This window comes from Anarrhichthys ocellatus, unplaced genomic scaffold (assembly GCF_004355925.1).
Source record: "Anarrhichthys ocellatus isolate YVR2014 unplaced genomic scaffold, GSC_Weel_1.0 scaffold1, whole genome shotgun sequence".
NCBI lineage: Eukaryota > Metazoa > Chordata > Actinopteri > Perciformes > Anarhichadidae > Anarrhichthys > Anarrhichthys ocellatus.
Genome location: NW_022280031.1, coordinates 12845480 through 12864261, shown reverse-complemented (window position 1 = coordinate 12864261; position 18782 = coordinate 12845480). Strand labels below are relative to the sequence as shown.

The 18782-nt window shown below is 42.5% G+C and overlaps 1 protein-coding gene across 6 annotated transcripts in view; it reads right to left on the bottom strand.

Annotated features, from left to right (window-relative positions):
* tafa1b (TAFA chemokine like family member 1b) overlaps positions 1–18353 on the bottom strand; it is a 102087-nt gene extending 83734 nt beyond the window's left edge. For 3 of the 6 annotated variants that reach the window (XR_004213035.1, XR_004213036.1, XM_031855071.1), the window contains exons 1-2: positions 17715–18350; positions 15265–15401 (exon numbers count right to left, since the gene is read on the bottom strand). Coding sequence is in view for 4 of the 6 variants with exons in the window: in XM_031855071.1 (XP_031710931.1) it covers positions 15265–15388 (124 nt within the window). In the remaining 2 variants the exon portion in view is untranslated. Of the gene's footprint in view, positions 1–15264; positions 15402–17714 lie in introns of all 6 variants that reach the window. The other 3 variants (XM_031855047.1, XM_031855038.1, XM_031855055.1) reach the window with 2 other exon arrangements.
* Between the last annotated feature and the right edge of the window lie 429 nt (positions 18354–18782).

Genomic DNA, 18782 nt, shown 5'->3' with positions numbered 1-18782 from the left:
TGGAGCACTCTAGCCAAGGCATTAAATATTCATTCCTCCACTCACCATTCACTGATTCAGAGAGAAAGTGGAAGCCATTGGGCACTTAATGTGATACTTATCACACTTACCCTGATAGGCCCAATGCTTGTCCTGCTATTTAACATTTGCTATACTCCAGAATCACGCTGCATAGTAGTTATGTATCAACACTAGGATGAAACATCTGCTTCGGGTCTGTGTGTGTGGAAGTGCAAACATGTGTTTTGTATTTTTCTGTCTTCATTTAAGCACACGGTCGGTGCAAAAGCAAATATGTGGGAGTGTGTGTGCGTGTGCATCTGTGTGTGGCTTAGCGCCTATAACTGGAGCTGGATTTTATTTTACAGTGGCCTGTTAAATGCCCAATATCAAAACTCGGCCCAGCAGAGCTGTCAGCCACACGGCGGGCATATAGGCCTAATATCTCACATGGACCGGGGATTAGTTTCTGTCGGTTGCTCAGGGTGAAATGTGTAATCTCGTATCTGAGAAGTGGGAGGGAGAGGAGGAGGAGGAGGAGGAGGAGGAGGAGGAGGAGGAGGAAGGAGGGGATTCTTGCCATTAATGTCTGACCTTTTAAAAATGGATTTGCAAGTGTGACAAGATAAGGGCCGAATGTGATCGCGAAAATGTCTCTGACAAGAAGCAGGGAGCAAAAGAAGGGGAGACAATCACAGCGTTCATAGTCCAGTTACACACACTGTGCTTACTGTGATGCCTTTCATCTCGTATCAAATGTGTGTACAAGGAAAATTAATACTCTGTGCACATAGCATATGTTCTGTGTTGAAGTAAAATTAAATATGTTTTGAGAGCGCAGCACAAAGCCATTCCCGTTAAACACTTTTTGTGAAAATAAGCTTGTTTGGATGCCAATACAGTAGAATCTCACTTTTACAGGAATATTAATTGTTTTCTTTAAAAGTGTTTGTCAATCATATAAATAGGTTGGGAATCAAGCACAAGCTGCCTATTGTATCACATATATTACAGTAGTAGATTCCCACAGGATAGGCTGGCTTTTATTTTATTATTGTCGACAAATTCAATGAAAAGACCAAACCAAACAACGCCCATGCCAAACAACTCCATTATCACCCGAGAACTATTAAGAACAGTTTATTCTTTTCAGCACGATAAAGCATAAAACCAGGTTTTTGAGCAGCTAAATAACGTCCGGCCCGACATGGAGCTACTCTCCAGAAATCGCAAATGCAGTCACAGAGATGTTTTGCAATATTATACACTGGTCATCATCCTTGTAGTGATCAACCGCTCACAGCTATTATGTGTGCGCTTTTAATATTTTTTAGCCACGCTAGCGGCGTAACTTCAGGGATTCAGTCTGTCTGTCCATCCACCACTTCGGTCAGGACAGAAATATCTTTAAAAATATCGGATGGATTACCATTCAAATCTGTACAGACATTCATGGTCTGCAGAGGATATACCCTACTGACTTAAGTCATCCTTTAACTTTGCAACCATGAGGTTGACATTTTTGTTTGTAGTGAAATATTTTGACAAGTATTGGATGGAATGACATTTACATATTGAAGCCTACACACATTTATAGAAGGTTAGCAACTCATTGTGAGCATGTTAGCATTCTGATGCTAACGTTTAGCTCAAAGCACCGCTGTGCCTGAGTGCAGCTTCACAGAGCCGCTGTGATGATGTATGTTGTGGCATGGAGCCATAACTTACATCAGGTTGCCACATAGACTGACGTCGTTTTTAATTTATCGTTGATTTCGGTTTCATAGAGTGCTGGTTATTATAACGGTGAAATAGCATTCATTACTTTTGAAGTGTGGACTGACACGCAGGCATGTCCACATGCAAACACTGATGAATATTCACACTGTGAGCTCTGAGACGGTCCTGATAACGATCAGGCTCATCAGCCAACAAATCAGTGGAGCAGTAGGGGAAAAGAAGGCAAGCTTTAAAAAAGGTTAAAGTTGTTATTGCCTGGCAGGCTGGAAGTAGTGCCTGCTCATGAAGACCCAATAACGGCCTCTCTTAGCCGCTCCTGGACCACCGTTGCTGCATGTCCCTGATCAAATGGATCGCCTGATTGGCTCGCTCAGATGGACACATCCTATCTCATTCTTTTGTATACACATCATCCTATCTCATTCTTTTGTATACACATCAGGCCCTCCCACGCACGCTTCCGGATGAAAATGTTACGAGATGGCAACTTGCTGGGAAAGAGATTTAATGTGTGAATGTTGATCGATGGCAGTTTAGTCCTTGGACAGGGGACTTAAGATTGATCAGCCAAATTGTCTCACTGTTCAAACAGCAGCAAGGCTTGAACAGGATCACGTCCACAGAAAACATGGATCTAATTGTCTTTATTCACACAAAGCATAGGCACAGGCATTCTGCCTGGCTGACAATAAAAGATTAGCAATGAATTATATGTTTTTGAAATGTTATACATCAATGTTAAACCTACAGTTTATGCCTCTAGTGATGATTTGTATCCTTCACGTGTACAGTATGAGAGCCACATTTCTCATTTAAGACTATGCAATGAAAAGGAATATGAGGCTGTTTTATGTCTGCGGTCCCATGTGTAAGACACCTATTACAAGTGCCCTTGCAGACAGAGCCGTGTCTCCTAGAAGGGGACTTAGGAGATCTGTACTCGCTCCTCATCCAATTCACCTCAGGATGACATGGCGTGTTCACAAGAGCCTGTAAGACCTTTACGAGGGGCTCGTATTCACCTTCCAATATCACCAATATTACTAACATTAGCACACCGCTCCTCTGGCTAAAAGAGGTCCATTCATCTCCAACTTTTATCTCCCAGAGAATCTCCCCTCATTGATTCAGCTCTAAAGTGGTACTCAAGTTAATTCCAGTCGTCTTCATCTTATTCCGGCGGTGATACTGAGGGAATGATTCCCACCATTTAGGAACACAGACATAATTGAATGTCTATCTCAGTAGGTTAGTGTGTCATATGCTTGGATAATGTGTTTTGATTGAAATTCTTTAGACTTACAAAGGCTAAAGCAGTGGTCTCCAACCAATACTTACTTTCATTATTAATTTATCTGCTGATTATTTTCCTGATTTTATTGATTTGAAATGTCAGTGAACACTATTCTTATAAAGTCCCCAGAGCCCAAGGTGACATCTTCAAATGTGCTGATTTATCAGACCACCAGTCCAAAACCCAAAGATAATCAGTTTACGATCATACAGTATATGACAAAGAAAAAGCACCAAATCCTCACACGTGAGAAGCTGGAACCATCAGAAGCAGTTTTGCTTGAAAAACGATTGAAACAATTAAACAATTCTGATGAAATACAAACCCTTAATTTGATTTGGTTGGTTGTTTGTTTGTTTTTAATGTGATTTCTTATCAGTTTATGCATCAGCCAACCTAATCGTACCAGATAATATTTCAGGTAGAATTTTGATCAAATTTAGAACCAATGTAGATTTAGTTTTAACCAGACCCGAACCCACTGTAGCATTTAATGACTTGAAGCTTGATTAGAACAAAATTACGCTTTTATAACAACATAAAACTTGTTACTATAGTGAGTAAGTAAGTCAAATAAGGAACACTGGTCGAGACGAAACATATATCCTGGCCCAACTATACACCAAACAGTGACGACTGACATCTTTGGTGTTTATGTGTTTTCAGTCTCTCATAGGAGGACCCGGCCTCCACAAGCAATAACCCTTCTCTAACATGCTGCCATAAACTTTATTCCCACATCCCTTTATCTTTATTTGAGGCGTCTTTGTGAGCAGTTCATTTTTAGATTTATTTGACATTGTAAAGTTTGTCCTGTAAAAGCAACTTAAGATAAGCAAATAAAAATAATGCCACGCCGTTCGATAAGAATGCGGCATGCACCGTAACGTTATTTTGGTAATAGACACAAACAGAAGTGATGCTGCTATACGACTGGAGGACAAGTCAACAAAAGTGAGGATGTCTGACAGTATTTTGTGGACTGGAATCAGTTATCAAAAGGCTAAGGCGCAATCTATTACACTATTGTACCTCAGTGGGTGCTTGAGTGGAACTGAACCTTTTCTATTTGCATATCTCAACCCAAGATATAATGTTGTGACACACAAGCAGCGACATGCACGTACACAACACATGTTTTGGTAGGGTGGATGTCACAATGTCACAGCAGAGGGGAGGCCGTCAGAAACCGATAATCTCTTCATATAAATCCCTTAATGAGCCTTGTTCAGGGGTTTCCATCTTCTCCACCACTCTGCCCTCCTAAAGCATTCCTAATCCTCCTTAGCCTGTATTGCTCCACACTCCTGTGTATACCTCCAACTACATTACACCAGTGGAACAAGTCGTTGTCACTCCGGCTGCATCTGTGGGTGATATTTCTCATTTACCGAAGAGCCGAGGCAAAAAAGAAAAGTGATGCTGTCTGCCTGCCTGCCCTCTCATGTGAATCATCCAAAACTGCAATAACATCACTACAGCAACATGCCGCTGCACCGAGGCCCGGTGTGGTGTGACTGCCCTGACAGGAAGCGTGCACCGCCTCCGTAATCCAAGAAACTGGGAGAAGCAGCAACTCCTGCAAAGGCCATGTTTCATGTTAAAGTGATGCTCTGTCATGTATAGAGAATTACTATCACGCTAACAGCATATGAGCATATCCAACCTACGATCTGACAGATGATACAGGTGTGGAAATGTGACAAAAGTGGCAAAGATAGTGAATAGATAACACTAGTGCCTGTGACTGAGACAGCTTCTCTTTCTACCAGCTGACTGTCTGACATGAATTCTGTAAAAAAGAGAAGGAGAGAGAAATAGTGTAAATTTAAACTAGACAGAGGTGCTGCTCATTCCTCTGAATGTATCACAAAACATTTCTGTATTTTATTCATGGTTAAATCAAAGGCTTGCACTTTGATTGCACCGAAGAGAAGAGGGGGGAGCCGTGTCGAGATGTGAGCACTGTTCTACTTGCACTCAGCAAAACAGGGGAAGAGGTGGAATGTAATACGAAAAGCTAATATACAGTAAGTGAGCCAGAGGTACTTCTCCTCTCTTCAGCAAAACATCACACCCTTACTGTGCTTCTTTGCATCTGCTGAGAGCAAAACTAAAGCCCTTGATCCTGATGAGAGCGGAGCACACTGGCTCAGCTGCGAGCAGACATTTTCATTACACGCATACATCAAGTCACACACACACAGGAACGTAGGCCGTCAATGGGAACAAGAAAAGTATCGCAAAGCAGCATTTAGCTCGTCTAGGGAACTCATTTTAGAGCATGAAACATGAATGTACACTACATTGATTTGACTGCTTTAACATTTGCTGTGGTAAAGAATGTATGCATTAACCTGCACATTTTTAGGCCAAATGTTGGGCACAGACATGCTATTGCAGCTCCTCATGCTTCCCCTTTGTGGATGCCACGGATAAAATATTTTTTTGCACCCTGACTTAGCTGAGATATTCTACAAATGTCAAAGCTCAGCGGTAAGATTATAAGAACTGATGTTCTTTTGTTGGTATTCCATGAAGGAGCTTAAGCTCACAGGCCTTGATACAGATTCAACTCCACAAGGACAGAGAGAAAAAAGATATTATGATAAAAGATGAGTTGAGGGATCAGTACAGTTCCACTCTTTATTTAGCATGCTAGTTTGCCTCGCAGTTTATGCCTCAGAGAGGGCTTAAATCCACGAGGAAGAGGAAAAGATTTTAAGATCAAAGGCGGCATGTGGAAAGGTATTCAGTCCTATCAGCTCAGTACCAATCACACTCCTATTTCGTACACACGTATGCCATCCTCATACTTCAGATGATGCCTTCAGGGGAAAGGTTGAACAAGTTCCTTAGTGCAGGCATTAATCCTCATTTAAACTCAACTCAAAAAACTTACAGAGAGCAGGTCAAAGGGTCTTTTTGTTCGAAAAGCTCGGTAGCACACTTGAACCTCTGGGACGTGAGACATAGCTTGCCGGGCTGCCTGAGGTCCTGAATAATGTTTCCTTGCAAATACGCACTGCCAACTTTGCTCAGTTCTCTAAGATAATAATTGAAGTTAAACGTGTCTTTTTTGGCAAGTGCACAGAGGCAGCTAGAGGAGTTTGGGAGTAAAAAAAAATAAGATTGGGATAAGACTTGAGGCAGATGAGCTGCGGAGCTAATGGGCAGACGTGGCTTCCAGACAATGACGAGGACAAAGAGCATGAAAGTGAAGAGAGAGACGGAGTGTGGGTGAGTGAGAGAAAGAGAGAGCTCCTCTGGGTCATTAGGCTAAGCTACAGGCAGACACATGCAAGTGCCACCTCATCCTTCATTCTCGCAATGTCCCGGCTAACAGGCGCCGAGCAGGAAGGTATGAGGGCATTAAGCCATGTTCAGTGAACCTGACATGAGCTGAAGATACTGTTGCAAATGAAGATACATCGCAGGGACAGTGGCTTCTAATTGTCTTCCTACATTCCCACCAGTCTGTCACCGTTCTCGCCTTTTACAGTACAAGTGACTGGCACATTCAATACAAGATACACAATAGTGTGAAAACCACAACATGGTGGCTAATGCAGATTAGAATAAGATATCCTGTCCATCTATTCAGGTTTTGGGCCGTGTCCATCTCGTGTATAGCAGTGATGAGCAGTTAACTGTGACATCTTAACCTGAGTTCCATTATTAGAGCGTCTGCTGTCAGATAAAGCTGTGATAAGACAATGCGGTGCTGCCTCGGCACAGCAGCCGCATAGATTCATCCAGACACATCAGACAAGACAAATAGACCTCAGCTAATGCTGACAGAGCACCCGCGGTAGGAGAATTTAGACGGGCTTTCAATCATTAGTTTGACAAGTGGGGACATATTCAAGCAAGAGGATTTCTGTTTCCATAATTCCAAACCCCATAATCCATTTTTGTCCCCTGTCAGGGCTGGAATGAATGATTCACTGGGCCAGACTGAGAAGGCAAGTCACCTTGGCAACAAATTGAAAATATGCAGCTCAAATATCATGTTATTATGCGTGTGAACACTCTTCTAAAAACACAGACGGTGCAAAGATGAAATGGTTTTCCCACATTTTGGGAGTGCATGTAAGCAAGGTGGGTGGACATTTAGAGGGTTGACATGATGGTGAAAAGTAAAAGATGCAAACTTAAAACCTGCATGAAGGGATTTTGCAAAAAACGGGCTTTAATCACACATATTTCAGAGGCTAGAATGTCAACGAACAAGCATTTGATCAATCTAGAGTCATGAGCTCACATTCAGAATCAATAATTTATCCGTATCTGTTTCAACACGTCAGAAGTGAAGTCGGCGAAGAGAAAAACACGGCACTCTAATAACCAGCGGGTTTGTTCATATTTCCTCAATTGTAACTTAAATACGCACACTAAACACACTATGATAAAAGTAATCTGTTTTATTTATAAAATATACATGGAAGTGTTCTTGATTAAAGAAAAGAGTGCAACGCAGCAAAGTGAAGTGATTAAGAAAGTAAATTAGGAGTATGGTTAAGACAACCTAATTTGACTGCCACTGGGTAAATGAGTTGCTGGAGCAAAGTGAGTCCTCTGCAAACAAAACACTCAATGAGTAACATTTGTCCCCTGCAGTGGTTCTAAATGATGCCACAAAGTAGCTCTGCTGCATCTCAATTACCTGGCAGTGTGTCTCTTTGCGCCATTAACATGAGCAAAGCATTCCACTTATGTGAGACGCTGCTAGAGGGGCCTAGAGGTGATAGAGAAGCTGCATAAGATATTGTATGAATAAAGATACGTAATAATGTGTGATGCAGTAACTTTCTGCTGCTTTGTTTAGTATGAATAAAATAGATGCAAAGCACGGGGCTGGAATGAATCAAATCAGACGAAACAAAAGTACACATGGAGGACTAATTAAAACAGAATGAAAATACTACCTGTGACACACAGACGTGTATCTCAAGGTATTGCTAGACAGATGGCTTGATGAAACACTCTGTATATTTCCTGTTCTTCCTTTTATTGTAAATATTTGGGAGAACGAGCCACCTGTGTTAAATAGCACCTGTGCACTCTGTCTGATACAATTAGCTCGCATTAGAGAAGAATAGGATCTAATCTGCTACAATCAAATTTCACTTGAGGAGGAAGACAATGCACCAGAGTACACGCCAGTAAAAGGCTTGAGATGAGTAAGGCGGCTGAGTAAATAAATACTAATGATATTGATTCAATGATGCCACATGTGAATCGGAATGTGTTTGCCAAGACAGAATATGAACTGGTGACTGTGTTTACATGGATATCAATAACGTGTTTGTTAGGATTATCCCGGTTATGATTATAATCTGGATATGATGTTTACGTGAGCACAGAAAAAACAGCTTCTCCGTATCCCTGTATACATGACAAATACTAATTCTGTGAATGATTACTGTATTCTATTTGTGCGGGCTCTGTGATGTTTGAATTAAATATATGACAATAGAAGAGAAAGAATTTAGTTTTACTTTTTTAAGGCACTTTGTAGAGTAGTTGCTTTCAGCCCAAAATGGCAGAGGATTATATTTTCTGCTTTTTGCTACTGATGCAATGGAACAATCAATTAGCTGTAACTTCTTATCATTGCAAGTGCTTTGGCCTTCAGCTTATAATTTTGGCCAATGACTTCTTGTTTTTGTAGAGCCAGACGTGACCATATTTGGACGAGAGGGTGGGGCTGCATTAGCTGTAACCTTAATTATGCATAATTGTAAGCCTTAATATAATTTGTGAGTTGTGAGTTGTATTAAAATTCACGAAGGTGGAAATTAACAATAGGGACTAAAATCATTTCTTATACCAGGCTGTAAACATGTGTATTTCTGCTTTGAAGTTGGGCATTTAAACATTCGCCTCTGGAGCCTCTAATGAAAGGCATACTCTCTATCCAAACAGTTTGGACAGTGAGAAGAGCAAACTTATAAGGAATTTATTTAATTGTGCGTTTGTGAGCTCTAACGTGAGTTGCAAATGTTAGCATACACTAGCTAATCAGTAACCTAGCATTGCTTTCCAAAGGCAACTAGCTTACTAGCTAGATCGAATTAGCTAGCGACAATTCAGCTGACAAAATCCAACATAGTTAGATATTTAGCCTACTTTTGTTCACTTCTGTTTGAAATAAAGAACCCATAGTTTCAAAAGTCACCAGGAATCTTGAGTGATTCATCTGCCGCTGTTATCACCGTAAACTGCTTATGTGCTGTGCGAGAACAGAAGGCTTGACAGGCTTAGCGGGGTTTAGCGAACAGTCAATTAAATGGCAAGATATTGAGCAAGTGGTGACTCAGGAAGGGATATATAACTTCTGTTCTACTTTCCCAGTTTAGGACACATCAATGGAGCTCACCTCTAAGTGAATATCTGATTATGTGTGGAGGAAAAAGTGAAGAAACGGCACGCAGGCCATAGAAAGTGCCAATTCAACCTCCACTCCTACCTCCCCTCTCGCCGGCCATAAAACGCAATGTAATAGGATTCCTAAGCTTTTCCAGTGACTGCTTCCACTATCACACAGACATTTAAGTGCACTAATCCATGACAAATTGTCTCATCTGATCCATGACAAATCGTCTGAGGGGCCGCTAGAGAGGAGGAGATGGAGGGAGGGAGAGGATGGTGGGAGGGGGCAAGACGATGGAGGACTAGGGGAGGGATAGGCACGGAGAGAGGAAAAAGAGCAGTTCGGCACCTGAATGATCAGGCAGTTATTTAGAAAGGTTGCTTTCATTACCTCAAAGGCCACGCTGTGTGATAGAAAGTGAGATCACATAGCTCTCTACCTAAACCCACAGTTTTCAAAGCAATTATAATCCCATGTGGAGATAGATTATAGGATTTCACTTCCTTTGTTTGCAGGATTTGCAGATGTCCATGTTCAAGAAATTAATGTTTCTAATTAAATCTGTGTCGTATAGAATTTTTGATTTCAATCACACAGTAGTTTGATAAGGCTCTTAAAGAGGTGTTTTACATGATATACGCACAAGTGAATATTTAGTCAAAGAAAATAGCAAAGATGAAAACACGCCTAGTGAAACCACATAAAAGGCTATTCCACAATCCTGGACCATAATGACTCGGATGTGTTAAAAAAAACGGATTAAGTCGTCATCCATTCAAGTGACTGTACTTTAATTGAATTTTCTTTCACCATCAATTCTCACAGTAATTATTCCCCACAGTTTAATGGGGGTGTGAATAAAGCTGATTTAATGGCCAAACAAAAAAACAGAAAGCCTATAGCTGTTCCTCGGTGTAGTATGGATGGATGTGCCGTTCAATAAAGCTCTTACACCTCCACAGAAGAGGCGAAGCAGCGAGATTAGCACTTTGAAGATGACTGCGTAAAAAGATGTGCATGTTCACTTTCAACGCCGAGCTATTTGTTATGAGGAGTCGGAGAACTGTATGGAAATGAGTTCCGAGATGAAAACGCTGTGTGCATTCAGTTTGTGAGCCCGGGAAGCTAACTTCTTCACATTCCCAAACACTGCCAGAAAAATCACCAATCTTCTGAAGCAGCCATCCGTTCAGCAATGAAAATAAGGGGAAAATAAATCAATTTATACTGTGTGTATGTATGGCATCCAGATTTCTACCTCATCCTCATTTACCGAAAGACAGCCATCCTAAATCAGGCTCAAGATTTATTTCAACACCCTGTATCTTGTCAGATTTTCCTGTTTCTAAAGAACCTTGACCCTTAGATCTGAAGTTCAAAAATCGAAATAAATAGATGCATAAAGCTGAAGTTGAGGACTACAGTATTTCGACAGGTTGTTTTCTTCGTAAAGTGGAAAATGCATTTCTTAATCTACCAAACACATCCTCGCTGATGAGCTCTTGTTTGACCATATGATGCATCTTGGCTAATCAAAGTAATTACAGTACTAGTTTTCTTCCACCTCAAAGCGTTTATTTCTTTTACACAGAGGGAGCATTATGGCACATTGAACAATGAGCTCATTAAGATGCCTTCTTATCATTTGGGATTAGATTATACAAGTCATTTCAAATCAGTGGCTGAAAATATAGCAGCAGCACCGCCGCTGTGCTCGTTCTTAGCCTTTTCCATGACTCTCCATGTACATGCAAAAACACCGGTGGCTGCCACTCACAGTTGGATCATTTCCTTTCAGCCTTTGATTATTTGATTATGATATATATATATATTTTTTTCAATGAACAGTGAATGCTTTACTTAATAAGTTTAAGTATGTGAAGTACAGTTCTGTGATTATAGTGCACATATACACTGTACTGCCTCGTCATCATGGCTGCCAAAAAGAAAAGGTCAAACAAAACGTCAGCAACAGACTGCTATCAAAGAGTAACGTCAGAGAGTGCAGTTTAGAGAGTGTTAGTTTTACAGCTGCACCTGGAACAGGAATCATGTTCTTCCATTAGATCTGAGACTCTCTTAAACTACCCTGTCAGAGTCATAATGAAACAAAGCAGCAGCTAAAGTGTTGTTATATTCAGGCTGCCCCTCCAGGGTATTGATACATTATAAACATGGCTATATGCAGCTGAGCAAGGGTAGACAAAATACAGTACCTGCTGAGTGTGATAACACTGTGCTACACTGAGTAGACAACACATTAGGGAGCGCTTTCAATTTCAACGCCGAATCTACAGCAACTTCGGCAATGCACTGACAATGTAAATCGGTTACACTTCCACTGACTGGTGATGGAGTCCAATACAATGTGCTGTCAACAGTGGCCTGGTTTGTGCAGCGGCAGTCTGGCAGTGAGCACTTCTGCTTGCTGTGCTGGCAGGTGGAGAGAGTGCCGAACCGGACCGTGTGTGTGTGTGTGTGTGTGTGTGTGTGTGTGTGTGTGCGTGTGTGTGTGTGTGTGTGTGTGTGTGTGCGTGGGTGTCATGTCACATTCAGCTCATCTGTCAATGTAGTGGATTATTTCTTGAGAGACCAGAATTGGCTGCCCGGAATCAGGCCGCCATCAATCTTCAGCCGCACCAGCAGGACGCAGGGGAGGCTGTGTGATGCAGAGGCTCATGGGAAGGAGAGCGGCGGCGCTTCCTGAGCAGGTGACGAAGCAGTCAGGCAACTCGTTACTCAATCTCCGCCTCGGCGGTGACTATGGCCATTTGTCACGGAAACGTTTGCAAAAAATAAATAAATGCGATCTTGAAACTTTATCTCAGCAGTCGCTTTTTTTTTTTTGGTATGCACCGCCAGCTCACTGTTGCAGATTTGAGCAGATTCATCAAAACATTTTTCAAAGCTTCAACAGGCTGGAGAATTACATGTGTAACTAGCTCAACATGACCTTCACCACCTCCTCATATATCAGCACAGCCCCTTGTCTGTGTATCTCTGTCTATGTGGGATGGTTTGTGAGTATTGGTACCACTCAGTCGCTCAGACAGTCAGCAGGGCTTCATGCCAATTTCAACACAAATATATGTTTTCTTACAAAAAATACCGACCCCCTATTTCACTTCAAAACTTGGATGATGACTGTTCAGAAGACAATGCAGCTGCAAAGCAGAATAACAGCTTCGCCTATCTTCATCAAGCAATAAAAAGATAATGATTCAATAATCTCAGCAGATGGAAGGCATGTGCGAATCTAAGATAAAACGCTATTTCTATTAATCAGTTTATCTGCACAGACATTTTGAATCTTGTATTTCTCATGCTTCATTAACAAAACCATTTTACAACTAGATGCTCTGTATGTCAGAGAGTATATCACACATTTTTTCATCATCCTTTAGAAACACAGAAACATTATTTGATTATGAAAAAACAGCAAAGCATGAAAGCCAAGATTTCTTTTCTTCCCCCCCCCCCCCCGCTATGTCCTACATAGCCATATCTATTTATATCTGAGGGTTCTGGCCTCAATGAAACCAGAGAGCTCCTCAAATTATAAAATCAATTCTAATTCAAATATTCATCATAGCATTTCAATTCTGAGAGAGCAGTTCTGGTTAGATCGGTTAACGCCACTCCACGGCTGAGTAAGATTGATGTCAACTTAATCCTCTTAAAAAAACATGATATACTGTGAATTGTACAGTTACTGAGCAGCAGAGAGAGAGAGAAAAATAAACAGACAGACAGTGTTCTCTTCGAGCGCCCAGTTGTGATAGACCATTATCCCTGGGAAGCCTGCTGATTAGGACAGTAAAATATGTTAACATATCCTCAGATTTTGATTGCCAGCACCAATTATGGTTGTCATCCATCACAGTTTGTATCATTTTATAAGTTTTCTGGAGAGTACTCATGTTAAAATAACACTTTAACCCACCATCTGTCTCACGGGGCCTTTCACACAGAAAGCAGCAACGGTGCCACTGCGCTCTGAAAACCCTTATTTCCAATTGCTTGGACGGTGCCACGACGGCATTTCCTTGCTCCGAGCAAAGTGTGAGCCCAAAGTTCAATCTGATTTGTACAGCACTCCAGAATTTGCGCTGCGCTCGCCGCTGGGTTCAGTGCGCATGTGTGAAAGGCCCTTCAGCTTTATTACATCTGTCTTTTGATTAGATCTTGGTGACGTTATTGTTGCTTAACAACGTAAAGGAAATCTGAGACTTTGAAAGATCAAATCAACAGTGTGTGTGTTTATCAACCATCTGCAGCGTGCATCTTCTCAGACATGATGTGTCCTGAACACAGCTCCAGTATCCCCAGAGGGCCCATGAAAACAACACACCATAACGGCTTCAGTGAGAAAATGGTGTGTAAATGTGTGAGCATGTGCATGACTGTTGTGAGTTGAAAGTGTGTGAGTTGATTTGTCTGATAGGACACCTTCCAGAGAACCCTCAGCCATATCTTTGGCCTGGATGACTCTTCTAGATGTGCGCCGGGGGTGGTGGGTCTTGTTTTTTTCCCCCCTCTCTTTCCCTTTGGGAACTCTGCATTATTCAAAAGACACTTACTGAACCTTGCACTTCCTTGTACATCTTTGGCACCAAGCTCGACTTGCCAACCAGTCAAAAAGAAAAAAGAAAAAAAAAAACTGAAAAACTGGAAGCCAGCCTTTAAAAATTCATCGGGATCTCTCTGTCGCTCATCCCTCACCCTTTTGTTCCAATTATCGGGACCAGGATACTTTGAGAACTTTCTATCTATCATAGCCGGGATTTTACTGTGTCAGCGGTTCCAAAGCAAAAGTAAGCCAATTCTCCGACATGCTGCTTAAAGTCACCAATGTTCAACACTGGCATGGTGAATTCAATGCTGGAGTTTTTTTTGTTTCTTTTTCTCTTGCTGTGCTTCAATTACAGTCTGTTTTGCTTGTCAATGCGACACACACACACACACACACACACACACACACACACACACAACAGGGATGCAAGCAGAAGATAGCATCAATGTTTAACAGCCGCTTGGCTTCTGGAGAGATCCCCACTCTGAACGACGGTTCAGCTTGGGAGTCACCCTCATTGTTAGAAGCTTAAAGAAAGCCTATGCTTTGCTCAAGAAAACCGTTGCCTTCTCCGTAACACTCCAACATACACCATAAGCAATGCTGGTAAGCTTTTCCATAATAAGAGAATTAGATCCGCCTTGGCGTCTACCCTCCTCTTCTGCCCCTACGGTGCAGAAGGCGTCGGGCTTAATTGCCAAACGCTCCTAGTGCAAGAGAGGGAAACATAATTGTCATTTCCATCTAAGCCACAGTGATCAAAGCTCCCCTGACTACCAGCACAGTAATAGGGATTTTTGCTCATAGCTTGTCCTACTCGTAACAGTCTGCCAGCAAGATTCAGGGTGTAGTAGTCGAGAATTCTTCGCTGCAAACACAAATCACCTCCCTACCGACAAACTGTCTGAGCATGTCTGAAGATGCTCTTTGTCTTACAGGGTTTCCATGTTCAGATTAAAACAGAAACTTGCAGCTCAGCCTCACAACCAAAGTATTGACAGTCTACATATTTCTTCCTTAAATGGATCAAATGTGTACGAGTCGATCGGTAGAGTGTGACTAAATACATGTATGTAACATGCAATTACAAGCACACTTAGTGGTGAATCATGGGGGTGAATCCTCTTGATACAGTACGGTGGTAAATCCTTCTGACATACTGCAGCAGTCTCTCGCTTTTAAAACAGCCAAAGCGAAGAAACGCTGTCCCATCGAGAGGGCAACGTCTCGCACTGTAGCGCTGTGCTCTGAAGCCAAAATCTGACAAAGAGGTGCACGTACCCAGGGTGAGAATGTCGGTGCGACCGGGCCGGGCCACATGGTGCTGCTGGATGGTCTGGTAGAGTGTGGCCTGGCACAACAGCAGCAAGCCGAGGCTAATCCACATGGCCAACAACCAGGACATGGTAAGGCCGAGTCTGCATGGCGGCACACGGCGGGAGAGAAACAGGAAAAAACGGTATTACAGCGTGTCTCCATACATACATATTTACAAGGCACACACACATCATGTTTACTTTAATGTGCCAAACAAAAGAAACAATATAGTATGCTGATAGATCTTCTGATATAACCTGTTTGTTATGTTTAAACAAATATCAATACTGGTAAGATGTATTTAAAGGTATGTGCAAAGGTGTTTTCTTACAATAACACTATGAATGAAAAGAAAAAGAGAAGACAGAGGCTTTAAAAACAATTTTTAGGAAAACCTGCAGAAAAAAAGTAAAAGTTAATCTTGTCAATATCTGTCAGTATACCACACAAAAATATATGATGAAATGCAGAACAAGGGAAAGAGCCTTTGTTACACTGTAATAGTTGCATAATGATCTATGTCACTCCTTTAACATTACAGTTCCATTAACAGCAACAACAACAACAACAACAACAGCAAGAGCAACATTAAAGCCTTAAATATCCTTAAGGTTCATAAAAGATTGCATTTCCAAGCACAAACAGCCCCTATGCAGACTTGTTCAGCGACTGCCTAATGGCTGGTGAGGGCCAGCATATGGAGACACGCCTTAGCCCTCATTGAATAACGAGGCTCTCCTCCTTTCCAGGTGTTGTTCGCGCTCATCTCCATTTAGAAATTTGAAAGCGGCATCCCACCTCTTAGAAACCAAAATGTGGCTTTGCGTGTTGAGTAATCCCTGGACTGATCAGTGCAGTTTTGAGTTGAATATATTTCACCCGAGTCACTCGCTGTATCACTGAGATATCACAGGCACTGGCCGTATTTGTCATTTTTCACTGAGGTGGTGACTTTCTGAGTGAATCAGATGCTCTAATGTGACAGTGTGAATCTGACACTCCTTTAATGCTTGATTCTGCCATATCTCAATACACGGGAGAATATAAAGCAGACTCTGAGCCCCAGGGAGTCTCTTCAATATGAACTTCAAACCATGGAAATTTTACATTTCAATAAGGACTCTGTATAGGCAGACGTGTGTCAAATGTCTGAAGAATGAAAGCGGGCCTGATGCGCTACGTTGTTTCCACAAAGCACCAAAGCCACACGCTTGCTTGCTTGCTTTGCTCCAACTAGACCACTTTGTGTTTTGATGTGCATCAGAGATTAAAGCCATCAGGCTACTAAAATGCTCTGTGCCCTCAGTGTCATTGAGACTGCTTAATATTTTTTGAAAATTAAGCATATAATTATGAACAGCACATTGTAAATCCCCACCCCTGCCCTAAATCCACCATAATCCGCGGTTTTGAGGAAATGTGAACTGCTCCCATGGAAGTGTTTTCCTCTTCTTCTTTTTTTTTTTTTAACCACACAGTATTTCTGTTCACCGAGCTGGCTTCATATTCATAAGCGTCGTTGCGCCTTCATGGTTAGCTGCATATTGCATAGAGACTCTGAGCTCCCCCCCCGGTTATCGGAAGGCATTCTTGCTGAAAATAAAATGTGGTTCTTACCAGCAGCGTTTTCACCGGAGGTGAAGACTTTCAGACTTTAAATGACAAGGAACAAGGAACAAGCATGGGCATCATTTTAAAGCAACTTCAGAGGAAGAGAAAGCAGCTGTGGAGAAAACAGAACCCAACTCTTCTCTAGTCGCTGCTGCAGCCTCGTTTCCACAGAGCACGAGAGCTTTTAAATAAACAGCCGTCTTGTTTTCCTTTACTCTCAATTTAGTAGTGTCACGTAAAAAAAAAAAAAACAGCACGAGACAGTGAATGCGGTCGAGGAGCACAAACAGCAGACACACACCTGCAGGCGCCAACCCACAGACGCACCTGCGTGAAACGTTGATTTAACAAAATTAGACCTGTTTTTGTCTCTTGCAGCTCACACTTCACACACAACTTCAGCGCTGACTCCCAGAAACGCATGTGTCTGATCGTCATACAGCAGGAGGCGACCACTCGGGATGATCGAGGTGTCACAACATTACTGGTGGTTGCCATCTTATAGCTGAACTTTCTTTTGCATCCTATAAAATGCAATGCAGTGTTGCCACCATGTTTGTTTCAAATACATTTAAACCTTATGAAACATCAAACACAACGCTGTTTGATGACATACAGGGTGTTTGTAGCAAAAGCTGTTTTTCCTATTTTTCTACATGCACACAGTCTCCCAATCAAGTCGTATCATCCTCACTCAACTCAGACACATTTCTCTGTCTCTCTAAGATAGTTTTCAGCACCCCACCCCACCCGTCCCGGCCCCAAAACACCGGAGGTATTCCTCGAAAGTCCCACACCCTTACCTGAGCAGTGTGTTCAGAAGGAAAGGAGCTCAGTCAGAATCACTGCCTGCCTGCCCAGCAGACTCACTCCTCTGTCTTAAATCCATCCATATTGTGAAGCCAGGGATTCCCTCCTGAAATTCCAGCACCAGAGAAGTGGAACAGCGGCGCAAAAGGGGCAAATATTCTGTTTCTCCAACCCACTCCCCCCCTTTCTCTCTCTCAGTATTCTCTCCTGTGGACCCCACGCTGCTCAGTTCCTTTTGAAATCCTTGGCAACACAGTCACCAACAGCAAAACACCCGGGGGTCTGTGTCACAAACTGCCCAGGATTTGAGGTGATGGGAGGCTGATCATGTCACTGCTGTATCGGCCAAATGCGCGCAAAATCTCCTGTCCTCTCCTTCCTCCAGTCCGTGTCTCTTCTGCGTCTGTAGAAACTCCTTTTGTTGTGATGACAGGGGGCTAATTTACCTCCTTTCACTTGTCAGCTCCTTCTCACACGGGCAGCGGAAGGCTCCAGTGGAATGACTGCTCTGTCCGCTCTTGGCTGCCTCCCCCCATTGAGAAGCTGTGCTGATAGTGTGAGCCTCAGTCCTCTCTCCAACGCACTAAGTAGAGAGTCTGTGTCAGGGAGGCAGAGCGAGTGTGTGAGTGAGCGTGTGTGTGTATTACAATGTAGCCCAGCTGGAAAGAGAGAGAGAGAGAGAGAGCTGAGAGAGCTGAGAGAGAGTCAGATCACATGTCTTAAAGCAAGACTGCCCACTTCTGCATCAAGACTTCATCAGCAATTGAAGAATGCTTTATTAACCCACCCCTCTTTACATCCCAGCCTTTTATTTTATCCCACAATGTCAGGAGACACGCGAGTATAGCCTTCAGCTCACTTGTGAATGTGTCTGAGCGTATCCATCTGCGCATGTATGTGTGCGAGTTGGAGAGAGTGTGCAGGGAGGGTGACTGAATGTGCCTTTTTTAGACATCGCCCGCCAGCGTTTGAGGGCTGAGAGTGAAACATGCTCCAAGCGCAGCACTTTTAATAGAAGGCAGAGTGCCTCATCAGAGCGCCACCATCACCATAGTATCTAT